At 55.2% G+C, this 22151-nt stretch overlaps 1 protein-coding gene across 2 annotated transcripts in view; it reads left to right on the forward strand.

Annotated features, from left to right (window-relative positions):
- Window positions 1-22151, forward strand: part of LOC140410310 (V-type proton ATPase catalytic subunit A-like) — a 179651-nt gene that overhangs the window by 103234 nt on the left and 54266 nt on the right. For both annotated transcript variants that reach the window (XM_072498292.1, XM_072498293.1), the window contains one exon: window positions 20426-20489. In XM_072498292.1, coding sequence (XP_072354393.1) covers window positions 20426-20489 — 64 coding nt within the window. The remainder of the gene's footprint in view (window positions 1-20425; window positions 20490-22151) is intronic.

Raw genomic sequence — 22151 nt, forward strand, 5'->3', positions numbered from 1 at the left:
GTCAGTGAGGGGGGAGTGAGGGTCAGTATTGTCAGTGACGGGGGAGTGAGGGTCAGTATTGTCAGTAAGGGGGGAGTGAGGGTCAGTATTGTCAGTGAGTGAGGCTGGAGTGAGGGACAGTATTGTCAGTGAGTGAGGGGGAGTGAGGGTCAGTATTGTCAGTGAGGGGGGAGTGAGGGTCAGTATTGTTAGTGAGGGGGAGTGAGTGTCAGTATTGTCAGTGAGTGAGGGGGGGAGTGAGGGTCAGTATTGTCAGTGAGGGGGGAGTGAGGGTCAGTATTGTCAGTGAGGGGGAGTGAGGATCAGTATTGTCAGTGAGGGGGGAGTGAGGGTCAGTATTGTCAGTGAGTGAGTGGGAGTGAGGGTCAGTATTGTCACTGAGTGAGGGGGGATTGAGGGTCAGTATTGTCAGTGAGGGGGGAGTGAGGGTCAGTATTGTCAGTGAGTGAGGGGGGAGTGAGGGTCAGTATTGTCAGTGAGTGAGGGGGGAGTGAGGGTCAGTATTGTCAGTGTGGGGGGAGTGAGGGCCAGTATTGTCAGAGAGTGAGGGGGTGTGAGGGTCAGTATTGTCAGTGAGGGGGGAGTGAGGGTCAGTATTGTCAGTGAGGGGGGAGTGAGGGTCAGTATTGTCAGTGAGGGGGGAGTGAGGGTCAGTATTGTCAGTGAGTGAGGGGGTGTGAGGGTCAGTATTGTCAGTGAGGGGGGAGTGAGGGTCAGTATTGTCAGTGAGGGGGGTGTGAGGGTCAGTATTGTCAGTGAGGGAGAGGGAGGGTCAGTATTGTCAGTGAGTGAAGGGGGAGTGAGGGTCACTATTGTCAGTGAGGGGGGAGAGAGGGTCAGTATTGTCAGTGAGGGGGAGTAAGGGTCAGTATTATCAGCGAGGGGGGAGTGAGGGTCAGTATTGTCAGTGAGGGGGGAGTGAGGGTCAGTATTGTCAGTAAGTGAGGGGGGAGTGAGGGTCAGTATTGTCAGTGAGGGGGGAGTGGGGGTCAGTATTGTCAGTGAGGGGGGAGTGAGGGTCAGTATTGTCAGTGACGGGGGAGTGAGTGTCAGTATTGTCAGTGACGGGAGAGTGAGGGTGAGTATTGTCAGTGAGTGAGGGGGGAGTGAGGGTCAATATTGTCAGTGAGGGGGAGTGAGGGTCAGTATTGTCAGTGAGTGAGTCGGAGTGAGGGTCAGTATTGTCAGTGAGTGAGGGGGGATTGAGGGTCAGTATTGTCAGTGAGGGGGGAGTGGGGGTCAGTATTGTCAGTGAGGGGGAGTGAGGGTCAGTATTGTCAGTGGGGGGGGAGTGAGGGTCAGTATTGTCAGTGAGGTGGAGTGAGGGTCAGTATTGTCAGTGAGGGGGAGTGAGGGTCAGTATTGTCAGTGAGGGGGGAATGAGTGTCAGTATTGTCAGTGAGGGGGAGTGAGGGTCAGTATTGTCAGTGGGTGAGGGTCAGTATTGTCAGTGAGGGGGAGTGAGGGTCCATATTGTCAGTGAGGGGGGAGTGAGGGTCAGTATTGTCAGTGAGGGGGGAGTGAGGGTCAGTATTGTCAGTGAGTGAGTGGGAGTGAGGGTCAGTATTGTCAATGAGTGAGGGGGGATTGAGGGTCAGTATTGTCAGTGAGTGGGAGTGAGGGTCAGTATTGTCAGTGAGTGAGGGGGGGAGTGAGGGTCAGTATTGTCAGTGAGGGGGGAGTGAGGGTCAGTATTGTCAGTGAGTGAGGGGGGAGTGAGGGTCAGTATTGTCAGTGAGGGGGAGTGAGGGTCAGTATTGTCAGTGAGTGAGGGGGTGTGAGGGTCAGTATTGTCAGTGAGGGGGGAGTGAGGGTCAGTACTGTCAGAGAGTGAGGGGGTGTGAGGGTCAGTATTGTCAGTGAGGGGGGAGTGAGGGTCAGTATTGTCAGTGAGTGAGGGGGGAGTGAGGGTCAGTATTGTCAGTGAGGGGGGAGTGCGGGTCAGAATTGTCAGAGAGTGAGGGGGTGTGAGGGTCAGTATTGTCAGTGAGGGGGGAGTGAGGGTCAGTATTGTCAGTGAGGGGGGAGCGAGGGTCAGTATTGTCAGTGAGTGAGGGGGTGTGAGGGTCAGTATTGTCACTGAGTGAGGGGGGATTGAGGGTCAGTATTGTCAGTGAGGGGGGAGTGGGGGTCAGTATTGTCAGTGAGGGGGAGTGAGGGTCAGTATTGTCAGAGAGTGAGGGGGGAGTGAGGGTCAGTATTGTCAGTGAGGGGGAGTGAGGGTCAGTATTGTCAGTGAGGGGGGAGTGAGTGTCAGTATTGTCAGTGAGGGGGAGTGAGGGTCAGTATTGTCAGTGGGTGAGGGTCAGTATTGTCAGTGAGGGGGAGTGAGGGTCCATATTGTCAGTGAGGGGGGAGTGAGGGTCAGTATTGTCAGTGAGTGAGGGGGTGTGAGGGTCAGTATTGTCAGTGAGGGGGGATTGAGGGTCAGTATTGTCAGTGAGGGGGGAGTGAGGGTCAGTATTGTCAGTGAGTGAGGGCGGAGTGAGGGTCAGTATTGTCAGTGAGGGGGAGTGAGGGTCAGTATTGTCAGTGAGGGGGAGTGAGGGTCAGTATTGTCAGAGAGTGAGGGGGGAGTGAGGGTCCGTATTGTCACTGAGTGAGGGGGGGAGTGAGGGTCAGTATTGTCAGTGGGTGAGGGGGAGTGAGGGTCAGTATTGTCAGTGAGGGGGAGTGAGGGTCCATATTGTCAGTGAGGGGGGAGTGAGGGTCAGTATTGTCAGTGAGGGGGAGTGAGGGTCAGTATTGTCAGAGAGCGAGGGGGTGTGAGGGTCAGTATTGTCAGTGAGGGGGTAGTGAGTGTCAGTATTGTCAGTGAGGGGGAGTGAGGGTCAGTATTGTCACTGGGTGAGGGGGAGTGAGGGTCAGTATTGTCAGTGAGGGGGAGTGAGGGACCATATTGTCAGTGAGGGGGGAGTGAGGGTCAGTATTGTCAGTGAGTAAGTGGGAGTGAGGGTCAGTATTGTCACTGAGTGAGAGGGGAATTGAGGGTCAGTATTGTCAGTGAGTGAGGGGGGAGTGAGGGTCAGTATTGTCAGTGAGTGAGGGGGGAGTGAGGGTCAGTATTGTCACTGAGTGAGAGGGGAGTGAGGGTCAGTATTGTCAGTGTTGGGGGAGTGAGGGTCAGTATTGTCAGTGAGTGAGGGGGGAGTGAGGGTCAGTATTTTCAGTGAGGGGGAGTGAGGGTCAGTATTGTCAGTGAGGGGGAGTGAGGGTCAGTATTGTCAGAGAGTGAGGGGGGAGTGAGGGTCAGTATTGTCACTGAGTGAGGGGGGGAGTGAGGGTCAGTATTGTCAGTGGGTGAGGGGGAGTGAGGGTCAGTATTGTCAGTGAGGGGGAGGGAGGGTCCATATTGTCAGTGAAGGGGGAGTGAGAGTCAGTATTGTCAGTGAGGGGGGAGTGAGGGTCAGTATTGTCAGAGAGTGAGGGGGGAGTGAGGGTCAGTATTGTCAGTGAGTGAGGGGGGGAGTGAGGGTCAGTATTGTCAGTGAGTGAGGGGGGAGTGAGGGTCAGTATTGTCAGTGAGTGAGGGTCAGTATTGTCAGTGAGGGGGGAGTGGGGGTCAGTATTGTCAGTGAGGGGGAGTGAGGGTCAGTATTGTCAGTGGGGGGGGAGTGAGGGTCAGTATTGTCAGTGAGGTGGAGTGAGGGTCAGTATTGTCAGAGAGTGAGGGGGGAGTGAGGGTCAGTATTGTCACTGAGTGAGGGGGGAGTGAGGCTCAGTATTGTCAGTGAGGGGGGAGTGAGTGTCAGTATTGTCAGTGAGGGGGAGTGAGGGTCAGTATTGTCAGTGGGTGAGGGTCAGTATTGTCAGTGAGGGGGAGTGAGGGTCCATATTGTCAGTGAGGGGGGAGTGAGGGTCAGTATTGTCAGTGAGGGGGGAGTGAGTGTCAGTATTGTCAGTGAGTGAGTGGGAGTGAGGGTCAGTATTGTCACTGTGTGAGGGGGGATTGAGGGTCAGTATTGTCAGTGAGTGAGGGGGAGTGAGGGTCAGTATTGTCAGTGAGTGAGGGGGGAGTGAGGGTCAGTATTGTCAGTGAGGGGGAGTGAGGGTCAGTAATGTCAGTGAGGGGGAGTGAGGGTCAGTATTGTCAGAGAGTGAGGGGGGAGTCAGGGTCCGTATTGTCACTGAGTGAGGGGGGGAGTGAGGGTCAGTATTGTCAGTGGGTGAGGGGGAGTGAGGGTCAGTATTGTCAGTGAGGGGGAGTGAGGGTCCATATTGTCAGTGAGGGGGGAGTGAGGGTCAGTATTGTCAGTGAGGGGGGAGTGAGTGTCAGTATTGTCAGAGAGTGAGGGGGGAGTGAGTGTCAGTATTGTCAGAGAGTGAGGGGGGAGTGAGGGTCAGTATTGTCAGAGAGTGAGGGGGGAGTGAGTGTCAGTATTGTCAGAGAGTGAGGGGCAGTGAGGGTCAGTATTGTCAGTGAGGGGGGAGTGAGTGTCAGTATTGTCAGTGAGGGGGAGTGAGGGTCAGTATTGTCACTGGGTGAGGGGGAGTGAGGGTCAGTATTGTCAGTGAGTGAGGGGGGAGTGAGTGTCAGTATTGTCAGAGAGTGAGGGGGAGTGAGGGTCAGTATTGTCAGTGAGGGCGGAGTGAGGGTCAGTATTGTCAGTGAGGGGGGAGTGAGTGTCAGTATTGTCAGAGAGTGAGGGGGGAGTGAGTGTCAGTATTGTCAGAGAGTGAGGGGCAGTGAGGGTCAGTATTGTCAGTGAGGGGGGAGTGAGTGTCAGTATTGTCAGTGAGGGGGAGTGAGGGTCAGTATTGTCACTGGGTGAGGGGGAGTGAGGGTCAGTATTGTCAGTGAGGGGGATTGAGGGTCCATATTGTCAGTGAGTGGGGAGTGAGGGTCAGTATTGTCATTGAGGGGGGAGTGAGGGTCAGTATTGTCAGTGAGTAAGTGGGAGTGAGGGTCAGTAATGTCACTGAGTGAGGGGGGATTGAGGGTCAGTATTGTCAGTGTTGGGGGAGTGAGGGTCAGTATTGTCAGTGAGTGAGGGGGGAGTGAGGGTCAGTATTTTCAGTGAGGGGGAGTGAGGGTCAGCATTGTCAGTGAGGGGGAGTGAGGGTCAGTATTGTCAGAGAGTGAGGGAGGAGTGAGGGTCAGTATTGTCACTGAGTGAGGGGGGGAGTGAGTATTGTAAGTGGGTGAGGGGTTATGAGGGTCAGTATTGTCAGTGAGGGGGAGGGAGGGTCCATATTGTCAGTGAGGGGGGAGTGAGAGTCAGTATTGTCAGTGAGGGGGGAGTGAGGGTCAGTATTGTCAGAGAGTGAGGGGGGAGTGAGGGTCAGTATTGTCAGTGAGTGAGGGGGGGAGTGAGGGTCAGTATTGTCAGTGAGTGAGGGGGGAGTGAGGGTCAGTATTGTCAGTGAGTGAGGGGGAGTGAGGGTCAGTATTGTCAGTGAGTGAGGGTCAGTATTGTCAGTGGGTGAGGGGGAGTGAGGGTCAGTATTGTCAGTGAGGGGGAGTGAGGGTCAGTATTGTCAGTGAGGGGGAGTGAGGGTCAGTATTGTCAGTGAGGGGCAGTGAGGGTCAGTATTGTCAGTGAGGGGGGAGTGAGTGTCAGTATTGTCAGTGAGGTGGGAGTGAGGGTCCATATTGTCAGTGAGGGGGGAGTGAGGGTCAGTATTGTCAGTGAGGGGGGAGTGAGGGTCAGTATTGTCAGTGAGTGAGGCGGGAGTGAGGGTCAGTATTGTCAGTGAGGGGGGTGTGAGGGTCAGTATTGTCAGTGAGGGGGGAGTGAGGGTCAGTATTGTCAGAGAGTGAGGGGGGATTGATTGTCTGTATTGTCAGTGAATGAGGGGGGGAGTGAGGGTCAGTATTGTCAGTGAGGGGGGAGTGAGGGTCAATCTTATCAGTGAGTGAGGGGGTAGTGAGGGTCAGTATTGTCAGTGAGTGGGGAGTGAGGGTCAGTATTTTCAGTGAGGGGGGAGTGAGTGTCAGTATTGTCAGTGAGGGGGGAGTGAGGGTCAGTATTGTCAGTGAGTGAGGGGGAGTGAGGGTCAGTATTGTCAGTGAGGGGGGAGTGAGGGTCAGTATTGTCAGTGAGGGGGGAGTGAGTGTCAGTATTGTCAGTGAGAGGGGAGTGAGGGTCAGTATTGTCAGTGAGGGGAGAGTGAGGGTCAGTATTGTCATTGAGGGGGGTGTGAGGGTCAGTATTGTCAGTGAGGGGGGAGTGAGGGTCAGTATTGTCAGTGAGGGGAGAGTGAGGGTCAGTATTGTCAGTGAGGAGGGAGTGAGGGTCAGTATTGTCAGTGAGGGGGAGTGAGGGTCAGTATTGTCAGTGAGGGGGAGTGAGGGTCAGTATTGTCAGTGAGGGGGGAGTGAATGTCAGTATTGTCAGTGAGGGGGGAGTGAGGGTCAGTATTGTCAGTGAGGGGGGAGTGAGGGTCAGTATTGTCAGTGAGGGGGGTGTGAGGTTCAGTATTGTCAGTGAATGAGGGGGGAGTGAGGGTCAGTATTGTCAGTGAGGGGGGAGTTAGGTTCAGTATTGTCAGTGAGGGGGGAGTGAGGTTCAGTATTGTCAGTGAGGGGGGAGTGAGGGTCAGTATTGTCAGTGCGTGAGGGGGGAGTGAGTGTCAGTATTGTCAGTGAGTGAGGGGGGAGTGAGGGTCAGTATTGTCAGTGAGGGGGGAGTGAGGGTCAGTATTGTCAGTGAAGGGGGGACTGAGGGTCAGTATTGTCAGTGAGGGGGGAGTGAGGGTCAGTATTGTCAGTGATTGAGGGGGGAGTGAGGGTCAGTATTGTCAGAGAGTGAGGGGGAGTGAGGGTCAGTACTGTCAGTGAGTGAGGGGGGAGTGAGGGTCAGTATTGTCAGAGAGTGAGGGGGGAGTGAGGGTCAGTATTGTCAGTGACGGGGGAGTGAGGGTCACTATTGTCAGTGAGGGGGGGGTGAGGGTCAGTATTGTCAGTGACGGGGGAGTGAGGGTCAGTATTTTCATTGAGCGGGGTGTGAGGGTCAGTATTGTCAGTGACGGGGGAGTGAGGGTCAGTATTGTCAGTGAGGGGGGAGTGGGCGTCAGTGTTGTCAGTGAGGGGGGAATTGGGGTCAGTATTGTCAGTGAGGGGGGAGTGAGGGTCAGTATTGTCAGTGAGGGGGGGATTGAGGGTCAGTATTGTCAGTGACGGGGGAGTGAGGGTCAGTATTGTCAGTGAGTGAGGGGGGAGTGCGGGTCAGTATTGTCAGTGAGGGGCGAGTGAGGGTCAGTATTGTCAGTGAGTGAGGGGTGAGTGAGGGTCAGTATTGTCAGTGAGGGGGGAGTGAGGGTCAGTATTGTCAGTGAGGGGGGTGTGAGGGTCAGTAATGTCAGTGAGGGGGGAGTGAGGGTCAGTATTGTCAGTGAGGGGGGAGTGAGGGTCAGTAATGTCAGTGAGGGGGGAGTGAGGGTCAGTATTGTCATTGAGGGGGTGTGAGGGTCAGTATTGTCAGTGAGGGGGGAGTGAGGGTCAGTATTGTCAGTGAGGGGGGAGTGAGGGTCAGTATTGTCAGTGAGGGCGGAGTGAGGGTCAGTATTGTCAGTGAGTGGGAGTGAGTGTCAGTATTGTTAGTGAGTGAGGGGGGAGTGAGGGTCAGTATTGTCAGTGAGGGGGAGTGAGTGTCAGTATTGATAGTGAGTGAGGGGGGAGTGAGGGTCAGTATTGTCAGTGAGGGCGGAGTGAGGGTCAGTATTGTCAGTGAGGGGGAGTGAGTGTCAGTATTGTCAGTGAGTGAGGGGGGAGTGAGGGTCAGTATTGTCAGTGAGGGGGGAGTGAGTGTCAGTATTGTCAGCGAGTGAGGGGGAAGTAAGGGTCAGTATTGTCAGTGAGTGAGGGGGGAGTGATGGTCAGTATTGTCAGTGAGTGAGGGGGGAGTGAGTGTCAGTATTGTCAGTGAGTGAGGGGGAAGTGAGGGTCAGCATTGTCAGTGAGTGAGGGGGGAGTGAGGGTCAGTATTGTCAGTGAGTGAGGGGGGAGTGAGGGTCAGTATTGTCAGTGAGTGAGGGGGAAGTGAGGGTCAGTATTGTCAGTGAGGGGGGTGTGAGGGTCAGTATTGTCAGTGAGGGTCAGTATTGTCAGTGAGTGAGGGTGGAGTGAGGGTCAGAATTGTCAGTGAGGGGGGAGTGAGGGTCAGTATTGTCAGTGAGTGAGGGGTGAGTGAGGGTCAGTATTGTCAGTGAGGGGGGAGTGAGGGTCAGTATTGTCAGTGAGGGGGGTGTGAGGGTCAGTATTGTCAGTGAGGGGGGAGTGAGGGTCAGTATTGTCAGTGAGGGGGGAGTGAGGGTCAGTATTGTCAGTGAGGGGGGAGTGAGTGTCAGTATTGTCAGTGAGTGAGGCGTGAGTGAGGGTCAGTATTGTCAGTGAGGGCGGAGTGAGGGTCAGTATTGTCAGTGAGGGGGAGTGAGTGTCAGTATTGTTAGTGAGTGAGGGGGGAGTGAGGGTCAGTATTGTCAGTGAGGGCGGAGTGAGGGTCACTATTGTCAGTGAGGGGGAGTGAGTGTCAGTATTGTCAGTGAGTGAGGGGGGAGTGAGGGTCAGTATTGTCAGTGAGGGGGGAGTGAGTGTCAGTATTGTCAGTGAGTGAGGGGGAAGTGAGGGTCAGTATTGTCAGTGAGTGAGGGGGGAGTGAGGGTCAGTATTGTCAGTGAGGGGGGAGTGGGGGTCAGTATTGTCAGTGAGGGGGGAGTGAGTGTCAGTATTGTCAGTGAGTGAGGGGGGAGTGAGGGTCAGTATTGTCAGTGAGTGAGGGGGGAGTGAGGCTCAGTATTGTCAGTGAGGGGGGTGTGAGGGTCAGTATTGTCAGTGAGGGGGGAGTGGGGGTCAGTATTGTCAGTGAGGGGGGAGTGAGTGTCAGTATTGTCAGTGAGTGAGGGGTGAGTGAGGGTCAGTATTGTCAGTGAGGGGGGGGTGAGGGTCAGTATTGTCAGTGAGGGGGGTGTGAGGGTCAGTAATGTCAGTGAGGGGGGAGTGAGGGTCAGTATTGTCAGTGAGGGGGGAGTGAGGGTCAGTATTGTCAGTGAGGGGGGAGTGAGGGTCAGTATTGTCAGTGAGGGGGGTGTGAGGGTCAGTAATGTCAGTGAGGGGGGAGTGAGGGTCAGTATTGTCATTGAGGGGGTGTGAGGGTCAGTATTGTCAGTGAGGGGGGAGTGAGGGTCAGTATTGTCATTGAGGGGGTGTGAGGGTCAGTATTGTCAGTGAGGGCGGAGTGAGGGTCAGTATTGTCAGTGAGGGGGAGTGAGTGTCAGTATTGTTAGTGAGTGAGGGGGGAGTGAGGGTCAGTATTGTCAGTGAGGGCGGAGTGAGGGTCAGTATTGTCAGTGAGGGGGAGTGAGTGTCAGTATTGTCAGTGAGTGAGGGGGGAGTGAGGGTCAGTATTGTCAGTGAGGGGGGAGTGAGTGTCAGTATTGTCAGCGAGTGAGGGGGAAGTAAGGGTCAGTATTGTCAGTGAATGAGGGGGGAGTGATGGTCAGTATTGTCAGTGAGTGAGGGGGGAGTGAGTGTCAGTATTGTCAGTGAGTGAGGGGGAAGTGAGGGTCAGCATTGTCAGTGAGTGAGGGGGGAGTGAGGGTCAGTATTGTCAGTGAGTGAGGGGGGAGTGAGGGTCAGTATTGTCAGTGAGTGAGGGGGAAGTGAGGGTCAGTATTGTCAGTGAGGGGGGTGTGAGGGTCAGTATTGTCAGTGAGGGGGGAGTGAGGGTCAGTATTGTCAGTGAGTGAGGGTGGAGTGAGGGTCAGAATTGTCAGTGAGGGGGGAGTGAGGGTCAGTATTGTCAGTGAGTGAGGGGTGAGTGAGGGTCAGTATTGTCAGTGAGGGGGGAGTGAGGGTCAGTATTGTCAGTGAGGGGGGTGTGAGGGTCAGTATTGTCAGTGAGGGGGGAGTGAGGGTCAGTATTGTCAGTGAGGGGGGAGTGAGGGTCAGTATTGTCAGTGAGGGGGGAGTGAGTGTCAGTATTGTCAGTGAGTGAGGCGTGAGTGAGGGTCAGTATTGTCAGTGAGGGCGGAGTGAGGGTCAGTATTGTCAGTGAGGGGGAGTGAGGGTCAGTATTGTTAGTGAGTGAGGGGGGAGTGAGGGTCAGTATTGTCAGTGAGGGCGGAGTGAGGGTCAGTATTGTCAGTGAGGGGGAGTGAGTGTCAGTATTGTTAGTGAGTGAGAGGGGAGTGAGGGTCAGTATTGTCAGTGAGGGCGGAGTGAGGGTCACTATTGTCAGTGAGGGGGAGTGAGTGTCAGTATTGTCAGTGAGTGAGGGGGGAGTGAGGGTCAGTATTGTCAGTGAGGGGGGAGTGAGTGTCAGTATTGTCAGTGAGTGAGGGGGAAGTGAGGGTCAGTATTGTCAGTGAGTGAGGGGGGAGTGAGGGTCAGTATTGTCAGTGAGGGGGGAGTGGGGGTCAGTATTGTCAGTGAGGGGGGAGTGAGTGTCAGTATTGTCAGTGAGTGAGGGGGGAGTAAGGGTCAGTATTGTCAGTGAGTGAGGGGGGAGTGAGGGTCAGTATTGTCAGTGAGGGGGGTGTGAGGGTCAGTATTGTCAGTGAGGGGGGAGTGAGTGTCAGTATTGTCAGTCAGGGGGGAGTGAGGGTCAGTATTGTCAGTGAGTGAGGGGGGAGTGAGGGTCAGAATTGTCAGTGAGTGAGGCGGGAGTGAGGGTCAGTATTGTCAGTGAGGGGGGAGTGAGGGTCAGTATTGTCAGTGAGGGGGGGTGAGGGTCAGTATTGTCAGTGAGGGGGGAGTGAGGGTCAGTATTGTCAGTGAGGGGAGAGTGAGGGTCAGTATTGTCAGTGAGTGAGGGGGGAGTGAGGGTCAGTATTGTCAGTGAGTGAGGGGGGAGTGAGGGTCAGTATTGTCAGTGAGGGGGGAGAGAGGGTCAGTATTGTCAGTGAGTGAGGGGGTGTGAGGGTCAGTATTGTCACTGAGTGAGGGGGGGAGTGAGGGTCAGTATTGTCAGTGAGGGGGGAGAGAGGGTCAGTATTGTCAGTGAGGGGGGTGTGAGGGTCAGTATTGTCAGTGAGTGAGGGGGGAGTGAGGGTCAGTATTGTCAGTGAGTGAGGGGGGAGTGAGGGTCAGTATTGTCAGTGAGTGAGGGGGAGTGAGTGTCAGTATTGTCAGTGAGGGGGGAGTGAGGGTCAGTATTGTCAGTGAGTGAGGGTCAGTATTGTCAGTGAGTGAGGGGGGAGTGAGGGTCAGTATTGTCAGTGAGGGGGGAGTGAGTGTCAGTATTGTCAGTGAGAGGGGAGTGAGGGTCAGTATTGTCAGTGAGGGGAGAGTGAGGGTCAGTATTGTCATTGAGGGGGGTGTGAGGGTCAGTATTGTCAGTGAGGGGGGAGTGAGGGTCAGTATTGTCAGTGAGGGGAGAGTGAGGGTCAGTATTGTCAGTGAGGAGGGAGTGAGGGTCAGTATTGTCAGTGAGGGGGAGTGAGGGTCAGTATTGTCAGTGAGGGGGAGTGAGGGTCAGTATTGTCAGTGAGGGGGGAGTGAATGTCAGTATTGTCAGTGAGGGGGGAGTGAGGGTCAGTATTGTCAGTGAGGGGGGAGTGAGGGTCAGTATTGTCAGTGAGGGGGGTGTGAGGTTCAGTATTGTCAGTGAATGAGGGGGGAGTGAGGGTCAGTATTGTCAGTGAGGGGGGAGTTAGGTTCAGTATTGTCAGTGAGGGGGGAGTGAGGTTCAGTATTGTCAGTGAGGGGGGAGTGAGGGTCAGTATTGTCAGTGCGTGAGGGGGGAGTGAGGGTCAGTATTGTCAGTGAGGGGGGAGTGAGGGTCAGTATTGTCAGTGAAGGGGGGACTGAGGGTCAGTATTGTCAGTGAGGGGGGAGTGAGGGTCAGTATTGTCAGTGATTGAGGGGGGAGTGAGGGTCAGTATTGTCAGAGAGTGAGGGGGAGTGAGGGTCAGTACTGTCAGTGAGTGAGGGGGGAGTGAGGGTCAGTATTGTCAGAGAGTGAGGGGGGAGTGAGGGTCAGTATTGTCAGTGACGGGGGAGTGAGGGTCACTATTGTCAGTGAGGGGGGGGTGAGGGTCAGTATTGTCAGTGACGGGGGAGTGAGGGTCAGTATTTTCATTGAGCGGGGTGTGAGGGTCAGTATTGTCAGTGACGGGGGAGTGAGGGTCAGTATTGTCAGTGAGGGGGGAGTGGGCGTCAGTGTTGTCAGTGAGGGGGGAATTGGGGTCAGTATTGTCAGTGAGGGGGGAGTGAGGGTCAGTATTGTCAGTGAGGGGGGGATTGAGGGTCAGTATTGTCAGTGACGGGGGAGTGAGGGTCAGTATTGTCAGTGAGTGAGGGGGGAGTGCGGGTCAGTATTGTCAGTGAGGGGCGAGTGAGGGTCAGTATTGTCAGTGAGTGAGGGGTGAGTGAGGGTCAGTATTGTCAGTGAGGGGGGAGTGAGGGTCAGTATTGTCAGTGAGGGGGGTGTGAGGGTCAGTAATGTCAGTGAGGGGGGAGTGAGGGTCAGTATTGTCAGTGAGGGGGGAGTGAGGGTCAGTAATGTCAGTGAGGGGGGAGTGAGGGTCAGTATTGTCATTGAGGGGGTGTGAGGGTCAGTATTGTCAGTGAGGGGGGAGTGAGGGTCAGTATTGTCAGTGAGGGGGGAGTGAGGGTCAGTATTGTCAGTGAGGGCGGAGTGAGGGTCAGTATTGTCAGTGAGGGGGAGTGAGTGTCAGTATTGTTAGTGAGTGAGGGGGGAGTGAGGGTCAGTATTGTCAGTGAGGGGGAGTGAGTGTCAGTATTGATAGTGAGTGAGGGGGGAGTGAGGGTCAGTATTGTCAGTGAGGGCGGAGTGAGGGTCAGTATTGTCAGTGAGGGGGAGTGAGTGTCAGTATTGTCAGTGAGTGAGGGGGGAGTGAGGGTCAGTATTGTCAGTGAGGGGGGAGTGAGTGTCAGTATTGTCAGCGAGTGAGGGGGAAGTAAGGGTCAGTATTGTCAGTGAGTGAGGGGGGAGTGATGGTCAGTATTGTCAGTGAGTGAGGGGGGAGTGAGTGTCAGTATTGTCAGTGAGTGAGGGGGAAGTGAGGGTCAGCATTGTCAGTGAGTGAGGGGGGAGTGAGGGTCAGTATTGTCAGTGAGTGAGGGGGGAGTGAGGGTCAGTATTGTCAGTGAGTGAGGGGGAAGTGAGGGTCAGTATTGTCAGTGAGGGGGGTGTGAGGGTCAGTATTGTCAGTGAGGGTCAGTATTGTCAGTGAGTGAGGGTGGAGTGAGGGTCAGAATTGTCAGTGAGGGGGGAGTGAGGGTCAGTATTGTCAGTGAGTGAGGGGTGAGTGAGGGTCAGTATTGTCAGTGAGGGGGTAGTGAGGGTCAGTATTGTCAGTGAGGGGGGTGTGAGGGTCAGTATTGTCAGTGAGGGGGGAGTGAGGGTCAGTATTGTCAGTGAGGGGGGAGTGAGGGTCAGTATTGTCAGTGAGGGGGGAGTGAGTGTCAGTATTGTCAGTGAGTGAGGCGTGAGTGAGGGTCAGTATTGTCAGTGAGGGCGGAGTGAGGGTCAGTATTGTCAGTGAGGGGGAGTGAGTGTCAGTATTGTTAGTGAGTGAGGGGGGAGTGAGGGTCAGTATTGTCAGTGAGGGCGGAGTGAGGGTCACTATTGTCAGTGAGGGGGAGTGAGTGTCAGTATTGTCAGTGAGTGAGGGGGGAGTGAGGGTCAGTATTGTCAGTGAGGGGGGAGTGAGTGTCAGTATTGTCAGTGAGTGAGGGGGAAGTGAGGGTCAGTATTGTCAGTGAGTGAGGGGGGAGTGAGGGTCAGTATTGTCAGTGAGGGGGGAGTGGGGGTCAGTATTGTCAGTGAGGGGGGAGTGAGTGTCAGTATTGTCAGTGAGTGAGGGGGGAGTGAGGGTCAGTATTGTCAGTGAGTGAGGGGGGAGTGAGGCTCAGTATTGTCAGTGAGGGGGGTGTGAGGGTCAGTATTGTCAGTGAGGGGGGAGTGAGTGTCAGTATTGTCAGTCAGGGGGGAGTGAGGGTCAGTATTGTCAGTGAGTGAGGGGGGAGTGAGGGTCAGAATTGTCAGTGAGTGAGGGGGGAGTGAGGGTCAGTATTGTCAGTGAAGGGGGAGTGAGGGTCAGTATTGTCAGTGAGGGGGGGTGAGGGTCAGTATTGTCAGTGAGGGGGGAGTGAGGGTCAGTATTGTCAGTGAGGGGAGAGTGAGGGTCAGTATTGTCAGTGAGTGAGGGGGGAGTGAGGGTCAGTATTGTCAGTGAGTGAGGGGGGAGTGAGGGTCAGTATTGTCAGTGAGGGGGGAGAGAGGGTCAGTATTGTCAGTGAGTGAGGGGGTGTGAGGGTCAGTATTGTCACTGAGTGAGGGGGGGAGTGAGGGTCAGTATTGTCAGTGAGGGGGGAGAGAGGGTCAGTATTGTCAGTGAGGGGGGTGTGAGGGTCAGTATTGTCAGTGAGTGAGGGGGGAGTGAGGGTCAGTATTGTCAGTGAGTGAGGGGGGAGTGAGGGTCAGTATTGTCAGTGAGTGAGGGGGAGTGAGTGTCAGTATTGTCAGTCAGGGGGGAGTGAGGGTCAGTATTGTCAGTGAGGGGGGTGTGAGGGTCAGTATTGTCAGTGAGGGGGGAGTGAGGGTCAGTATTGTCAGTGAGGGGGGAGTGAGGGTCAGTATTGTCAGTGAGTGAGGGGGGAGTGAGGGTCAGTATTGTCAGTGAGGGGGGAGTGAGGGTCAGTATTGTCAGTGAGGGGGGAGTGAGGGTCAGTATTGTCACTGAGTGAGGGGGGAGTGAGGGTCAGTATTGTCACTGAGTGAGGGGGGAGTGAGGGTCAGTATTGTCAGTGAGTGAGGGGGGAGTGAGGGTCAGTATTGTCAGTGAGGGGGGAGTGAGGGTCACTATTGTCAGTGAGGGGGGGGTGAGGGTCAGTATTGTCAGTGACGGGGGAGTGAGGGTCAGTATTGTCAGTGACGGGGGAGTGAGGGTCACTATTGTCAGTGAGGGGGGGGTGAGGGTCAGTATTGTCAGTGACGGGGGAGTGAGGGTCAGTATTTTCATTGAGCGGGGTGTGAGGGTCAGTATTGTCAGTGACGGGGGAGTGAGGGTCAGTATTGTCAGTGAGGGGGGAGTGGGCGTCAGTGTTGTCAGTGAGGGGGGAGTGGGGGTCAGTATTGTCAGTGAGGGGGGAGTGAGGGTCAGTATTGTCAGTGAGGGGGGAGTGCGGGTCAGTATTGTCAGTGAGGGGGGAGTGAGGGTCAGTATTGTCAGTGAGTGAGGGGTGAGTGAGGGTCAGTATTGTCAGTGAGGGGGGAGTGAGGGTCAGTATTGTCAGTGAGGGGGGTGTGAGGGTCAGTAATGTCAGTGAGGGGGGAGTGAGGGTCAGTATTGTCAGTGAGGGGGGAGTGAGGGTCAGTATTGTCAGTGAGGGGGGAGTGAGGGTCAGTATTGTCAGTGAGGGGGGTGTGAGGGTCAGTAATGTCAGTGAGGGGGGAGTGAGGGTCAGTATTGTCATTGAGGGGGTGTGAGGGTCAGTATTGTCAGTGAGGGGGGAGTGAGGGTCAGTATTGTCATTGAGGGGGTGTGAGGGTCAGTATTGTCAGTGAGGGCGGAGTGAGGGTCAGTATTGTCAGTGAGGGGGAGTGAGTGTCAGTATTGTTAGTGAGTGAGGGGGGAGTGAGGGTCAGTATTGTCAGTGAGGGCGGAGTGAGGGTCAGTATTGTCAGTGAGGGGGAGTGAGTGTCAGTATTGTCAGTGAGTGAGGGGGGAGTGAGGGTCAGTATTGTCAGTGAGGGGGGAGTGAGTGTCAGTATTGTCAGCGAGTGAGGGGGAAGTAAGGGTCAGTATTGTCAGTGAATGAGGGGGGAGTGATGGTCAGTATTGTCAGTGAGTGAGGGGGGAGTGAGTGTCAGTATTGTCAGTGAGTGAGGGGGAAGTGAGGGTCAGCATTGTCAGTGAGTGAGGGGGGAGTGAGGGTCAGTATTGTCAGTGAGTGAGGGGGGAGTGAGGGTCAGTATTGTCAGTGAGTGAGGGGGAAGTGAGGGTCAGTATTGTCAGTGAGGGGGGTGTGAGGGTCAGTATTGTCAGTGAGGGGGGAGTGAGGGTCAGTATTGTCAGTGAGTGAGGGTGGAGTGAGGGTCAGAATTGTCAGTGAGGGGGGAGTGAGGGTCAGTATTGTCAGTGAGTGAGGGGTGAGTGAGGGTCAGTATTGTCAGTGAGGGGGGAGTGAGGGTCAGTATTGTCAGTGAGGGGGGTGTGAGGGTCAGTATTGTCAGTGAGGGGGGAGTGAGGGTCAGTATTGTCAGTGAGGGGGGAGTGAGGGTCAGTATTGTCAGTGAGGGGGGAGTGAGTGTCAGTATTGTCAGTGAGTGAGGCGTGAGTGAGGGTCAGTATTGTTAGTGAGTGAGGGGGGAGTGAGGGTCAGTATTGTCAGTGAGGGCGGAGTGAGGGTCAGTATTGTCAGTGAGTGAGGGGGGAGTGAGGGTCAGTATTGTCAGTGAGGGGGGAGTGAGGGTCAGTATTGTCAGTGAGGGGGGAGTGAGTGTCAGTATTGTCAGTGAGTGAGGCGTGAGTGAGGGTCAGTATTGTTAGTGAGTGAGGGGGGAGTGAGGGTCAGTATTGTCAGTGAGGGGGAGTGAGTGTCAGTATTGTTAGTGAGTGAGGGGGGAGTGAGGGTCAGTATTGTCAGTGAGGGCGGAGTGAGGGTCACTATTGTCAGTGAGGGGGAGTGAGTGTCAGTATTGTCAGTGAGTGAGGGGGGAGTGAGGGTCAGTATTGTCAGTGAGGGGGGAGTGAGTGTCAGTATTGTCAGTGAGTGAGGGGGAAGTGAGGGTCAGTATTGTCAGTGAGTGAGGGGGGAGTGAGGGTCAGTATTGTCAGTGAGGGGGGAGTGGGGGTCAGTATTGTCAGTGAGGGGGGAGTGAGTGTCAGTATTGTCAGTGAGTGAGGGGGGAGTAAGGGTCAGTATTGTCAGTGAGTGAGGGGGGAGTGAGGGTCAGTATTGTCAGTGAGGGGGGTGTGAGGGTCAGTATTGTCAGTGAGGGGGGAGTGAGTGTCAGTATTGTCAGTCAGGGGGGAGTGAGGGTCAGTATTGTCAGTGAGTGAGGGGGGAGTGAGGGTCAGAATTGTCAGTGAGTGAGGCGGGAGTGAGGGTCAGTATTGTCAGTGAGGGGGGAGTGAGGGTCAGTATTGTCAGTGAGGGGGGGTGAGGGTCAGTATTGTCAGTGAGGGGGGAGTGAGGGTCAGTATTGTCAGTGAGGGGAGAGTGAGGGTCAGTATTGTCAGTGAGTGAGGGGGGAGTGAGGGTCAGTATTGTCAGTGAGTGAGGGGGGAGTGAGGGTCAGTATTGTCAGTGAGGGGGGAGAGAGGGTCAGTATTGTCAGTGAGTGAGGGGGTGTGAGGGTCAGTATTGTCACTGAGTGAGGGGGGGAGTGAGGGTCAGTATTGTCAGTGAGGGGGGAGAGAGGGTCAGTATTGTCAGTGAGGGGGGTGTGAGGGTCAGTATTGTCAGTGAGTGAGGGGGGAGTGAGGGTCAGTATTGTCAGTGAGTGAGGGGGGAGTGAGGGTCAGTATTGTCAGTGAGTGAGGGGGAGTGAGTGTCAGTATTGTCAGTGAGGGGGGAGTGAGGGTCAGTATTGTCAGTGAGTGAGGGTCAGTATTGTCAGTGAGTGAGGGGGGAGTGAGGGTCAGTATTGTCAGTGAGGTGGGAGTGAGGGTCAGTATTGTCAGTGAGTGAGGGGGGAGTGAGGGTCAGTATTGTCAGTGAGGGGGGAGTGAGGGTCAGTATTGTCAGTGAGTGAGGGTCAGTATTGTCAGTGAGGGGGGAGAGAGGGTCAGTATTGTCAGTGAGTGAGGGGGTGTGAGGGTCAGTATTGTCACTGAGTGAGGGGGGAGTGAGGGTCAGTATTGTCAGTGAGTGAGGGGGGGAGTGAGGGTCAGTATTGTCAGTGAGTGAGGGGGGATTGAGGGTCAGTATTGTCAGTGAGGGGGGAGTGAGTGTCAGTATTGTCAGTGAGTGAGGGGGGAGTGAGTGTCAGTATTGTCAGTGAGGGGGGAGTGAGGGTCAGTATTGTCAGTGAGTGAGGGGGGAGTGAGTGTCAGTATTGTCAGTGAGGGGGGAGTGAGGGTCAGTATTGTCACTGAGTGAGGGGGGAGTGAGGGTCAGTATTGTCAGTGAGGGGGGAGTGAGGGTCAGTATTGTCAGTGAGTGAGGGGGGAGTGAGGGTCACTATTGTCAGTGAGGGGGGAGTGAGGGTCAGTATTGTCAGTGAGTGAGGGGGGAGTGAGGGTCAGTATTGTCACTGAGTGAGGGGGGAGTGAGGGTCAGTATTGTCAGTGAGGGGGGAGTGAGGGTCAGTATTGTCAGTGACGGGGGAGTGAGGGTCAGTATTGTCAGTGAGGGGGGAGTGAGGGTCAGTATTGTCAGTAACGGGGGAGTGAGGGTCAGTATTGTCAGTGAGTGAGGGGGGAGTGAGGGTCAGTATTGTCAGTGAGTGAGGGGGGAGTGAGGGTCAGTATTGTCAGTGAGGGGGGTGTGAGGGTCAGTATTGTCAGTGAGTGAGGGGGGAGTGAGGGTCAGTATTGTCACTGAGTGAGGGGGGAGTGAGGGTCAGTATTGTCACTGAGTGAGGGGGGAGTGAGGGTCAGTATTGTCAGTGAGGGGGGAGTGAGGGTCAGTATTGTCAGTGACGGGGGAGTGAGGGTCAGTATTGTCAGTGAGGGGGGAGTGAGGGTCAGTATTGTCAGTGAGGGGGGAGTGAGGGTCAGTATTGTCAGTGAGTGAGGGGGGAGTGAGGGTCAGTATTGTCAGTGAGTGAGGGGGGAGTGAGGGTCAGTATTGTCAGTGAGGGGGGTGTGAGGGTCAGTATTGTCAGTGAGTGAGGGGGGAGTGAGGGTCAGTATTGTCAGTGAGGGGGAGTGAGGGACAGTATTGTCAGTGAGTGAGGGGGAGAGAGGGTCAGTATTGTCACTGAGTGAGGGGGGAGTGAGGGTCAGTATTGTCACTGAGTGAGGGGGGAGTGAGGGTCAGTATTGTCAGTGAGGGGGGAGTGAGGGTCAGTATTGTCAGTGACGGGGGAGTGAGGGTCAGTATTGTCAGTGAGGGGGGAGTGAGGGTCAGTATTGTCAGTGACGGGGGAGTGAGGGTCAGTATTGTCAGTGAGGGGGGAGAGAGGGTCAGTATTGTCAGTGAGTGAGGGGGAGTGAGGGTCAGTATTGTCAGTGAGGGGGGAGTGAGGGTCAGTATTGTCAGTGACGGGGGAGTGAGGGTCAGTATTGTCAGTGAGGGGGGAGTGAGGGTCAGTATTGTCAGTGACGGGGGAGTGAGGGTCAGTATTGTCAGTGAGTGAGGGGGTGTGAGGGTCAGTATTGTCAGTGACGGGGGAGTGAGGGTCAGTATTGTCAGTGACGGGGGAGTGAGGGTCAGTATTGTCAGTGACGGGGGAGTGAGGGTCAGTATTGTCAGTGAGGGGGGAGTGAGGGTCAGTATTGTCAGTGAGAGGGGAGTGAGGGTCAGTATTGTCAGTGAGTGAGGGGGTGTGAGGGTCAGTATTGTCAGTGAGGGGGGAGTGAGGGTCAGTATTGTCAGTGAGGGGGGAGTGAGGGTCAGTATTGTCAGTGAGTGAGGGGGAAGTGAGGGTCAGTATTGTCAGTGAGTGAGGGGGGAGTGGGGGTCAGTATTGTCACTGAGTGAGGGGGGTGTGAGGGTCAGTATTGTCAGAGAGGGGGGAGTGAGGGTCAGTATTGTCAGAGAGGGGGGAGTGAGGGTCAGTATTGTCAGTGAGGGGGGAGTGAGGGTCAGTATTGTCACTGAGTGAGGGGGGAGTGAGGGTCAGTATTGTCAGTGAGGGGGGAGTGAGGGTCAGTACTGTCAGAGAGTGAGGGGGTGTGAGGGTCAGTATTGTCAGTGAGGGGGGAGTGGGGGTCAGTATTGTCAGTGAGTGAGGGGGGAGTGGGGGTCAGTATTGTCAGTGAGTGAGGGGGGAGTGAGGGTCAGTATTGTCAGTGACGGGGGAGTGAGGGTCAGTATTGTCAGTGAGTGAGGGGATGACAACGAGAGAATATGTTTGGTTCTTAGTCTGAACCCCCTCCCCTTCCCTCTACTACCCTCCCCTATTCCCTCTCTCCTCCCCCATATTGTCCCTTTTTGTCTGCTATGCTGGGCTTCCTTCTCCTCCCTTTGCCACTCTGTAGTACCCTCAATAACGACCCAAGATAGTTGAACGGTAATGAAGGCTTTAATAAGCTGAGAACTAGCCTGATGCTGAGACGGGCGCTTACTGAGTGCCGCCTGCAGAGCGGCCCCTTACATATGACTCCCTGTTGGGCGGAGCCAGAGGCGGAGTCCCCCAGGGTTCCACGCCCAGTCTTAAAGGGGACATCACCTTACATGATGATCAGGGTAAAGTAACACAGTAACCGTTCATCACACACTCCATCCTCTCCCTGCTCCTCCTCCCCCTCACTCCCCTCTATCCCTTGTGCTCCCCTCCTTTCCCCGCGCTGTGTGACATGACTGTTGAACATCTGACCATTTTCTCTCTCTCTTTCCTTCCATCAGCGTCTCTCCCCCTGGTGGTGATTTCTCAGACCCCGTCACGTCTGCGACGCTGGGAATTGTTCAGGTGAGGTCTCTCTGTCCCACGGGCACGCTCACAGCTGCCAAGAAGTTTGTGACAGCAGACATCAGGAGAAAAGACAACATTATGCCGTTGTTCGATTAAGCATAGAGCTCCTTTAACAGGAGGAGACCATTCAGCCCCTCTCGAGCCTGTTTCACAGGAACAGGGGGTGCCCATTCAGCCCCTCTCAAGCCTGTTACACAGGAACAGGAGGAGCCCATTCAGCCCCTCTCAAGCCTGTTACACAGGAACAGGAGGAGCCCATTCAGCCCCTCTCGAGCCTGTTACACAGGAACAGGAGGAGCCCATTCAGCCCCTTTCAAGCCTGTGACATAGGAACAGGAGGAGCCCATTCAGCCCCTCTCAAGCCTGTTTCACAGGAACAGGAGGAGCCCATTCAGCCCCTCTCGAGCCTGTTACACAGGAACAGGAGGAGCCCATTCAGCCCCTTTCAAGCCTGTTACACAGGAACAGGAGGAGCCCATTCAGCCCCTCTCGAGCCTGTTACACAGGAACAGGAGGAGCCCATTCAGCCCCTCTCAAGCCTGTTACATAGGAACAGGAGGAGCCCATTCAGCCCCTCTCAAGCCTGTTACACAGGAACAGGAGGAGCCCATTCAGCCCCTCTCGAGTCTGTTACACAGGAACAGGAGGAGCCCATTCAGCCCCTCTCAAGCCTGTTACACAGGAACAGGAGGAGCCCATTCAGCCCCTCTCAAGCCTGTTACATAGGAACAGGAGGAGCCCATTCAGCCCCTTTCAAGCCTGTTAAACAGGAACAGGAGGAGCCCATTCAACCTCTCGAGTCTGTTATACAGGAACAGGAGGATCCCATTCAGCCCCTCTCAAGCCTGTTAAACAGGAACAGGAGGAGCCCATTCAACCTCTCGAGCCTGTGACACAGGAACAGGAGGAGCCCATTCAGCCCCTCTCGAGTCTGTTACACAGGAACAGGAGGAGCCCATTCAGCCCCTCTCAAGCCTGTTACACAGGAACAGGAGGAGCCCATTCAGCCCCTCTCGAGCCTGTTACACAGGAACAGGAGGAGCCCATTCAGCCCCTTTCAAGCCTGTTACACAGGAACAGGAGGAGCCCATTCAGCCCCTCTCGAGCCTGTTACACAGGAACAGGAGGAGCCCATTCAGCCCCTTTCAAGCCTGTTACATAGGAACAGGAGGAGCCCATTCAGCCCCTCTCGAGCCTGTTACACAGGAACAGGAGGAGCCCATTCAGCCCCTCTCGAGCCTGTTACACAGGAACAGGAGGAGCCCATTCAGCCCCTTTCAAGCCTGTTACACAGGAACAGGAGGAGCCCATTCAGCCCCTCTCGAGCCTGTTACACAGGAACAGGAGGAGCCCATTCAGCCCCTTTCAAGCCTGTTACACAGGAACAGGAGGAGCCCATTCAGCCCCTCTCGAGCCTGTTACACAGGAACAGGAGGAGCCCATTCAGCCCCTTTCAAGCCTGTTACATAGGAACAGGAGGAGCCCATTCAGCCCCTCTCGAGTCTGTTACACAGGAACAGGAGGAGCCCATTCAGCCCCTCTCAAGCCTGTTGCACAGGAACAGGAGGAGCCCATTCAGCCCCTCTCGAGCCTGTTACACAGGAACAGGAGGAGCCCATTCAGCCCCTTTCAAGCCTGTTACATAGGAACAGGAGGAGC

The sequence above is a fragment of the Scyliorhinus torazame genome, chromosome 4 (assembly GCF_047496885.1).
Source record: "Scyliorhinus torazame isolate Kashiwa2021f chromosome 4, sScyTor2.1, whole genome shotgun sequence".
NCBI lineage: Eukaryota > Metazoa > Chordata > Chondrichthyes > Carcharhiniformes > Scyliorhinidae > Scyliorhinus > Scyliorhinus torazame.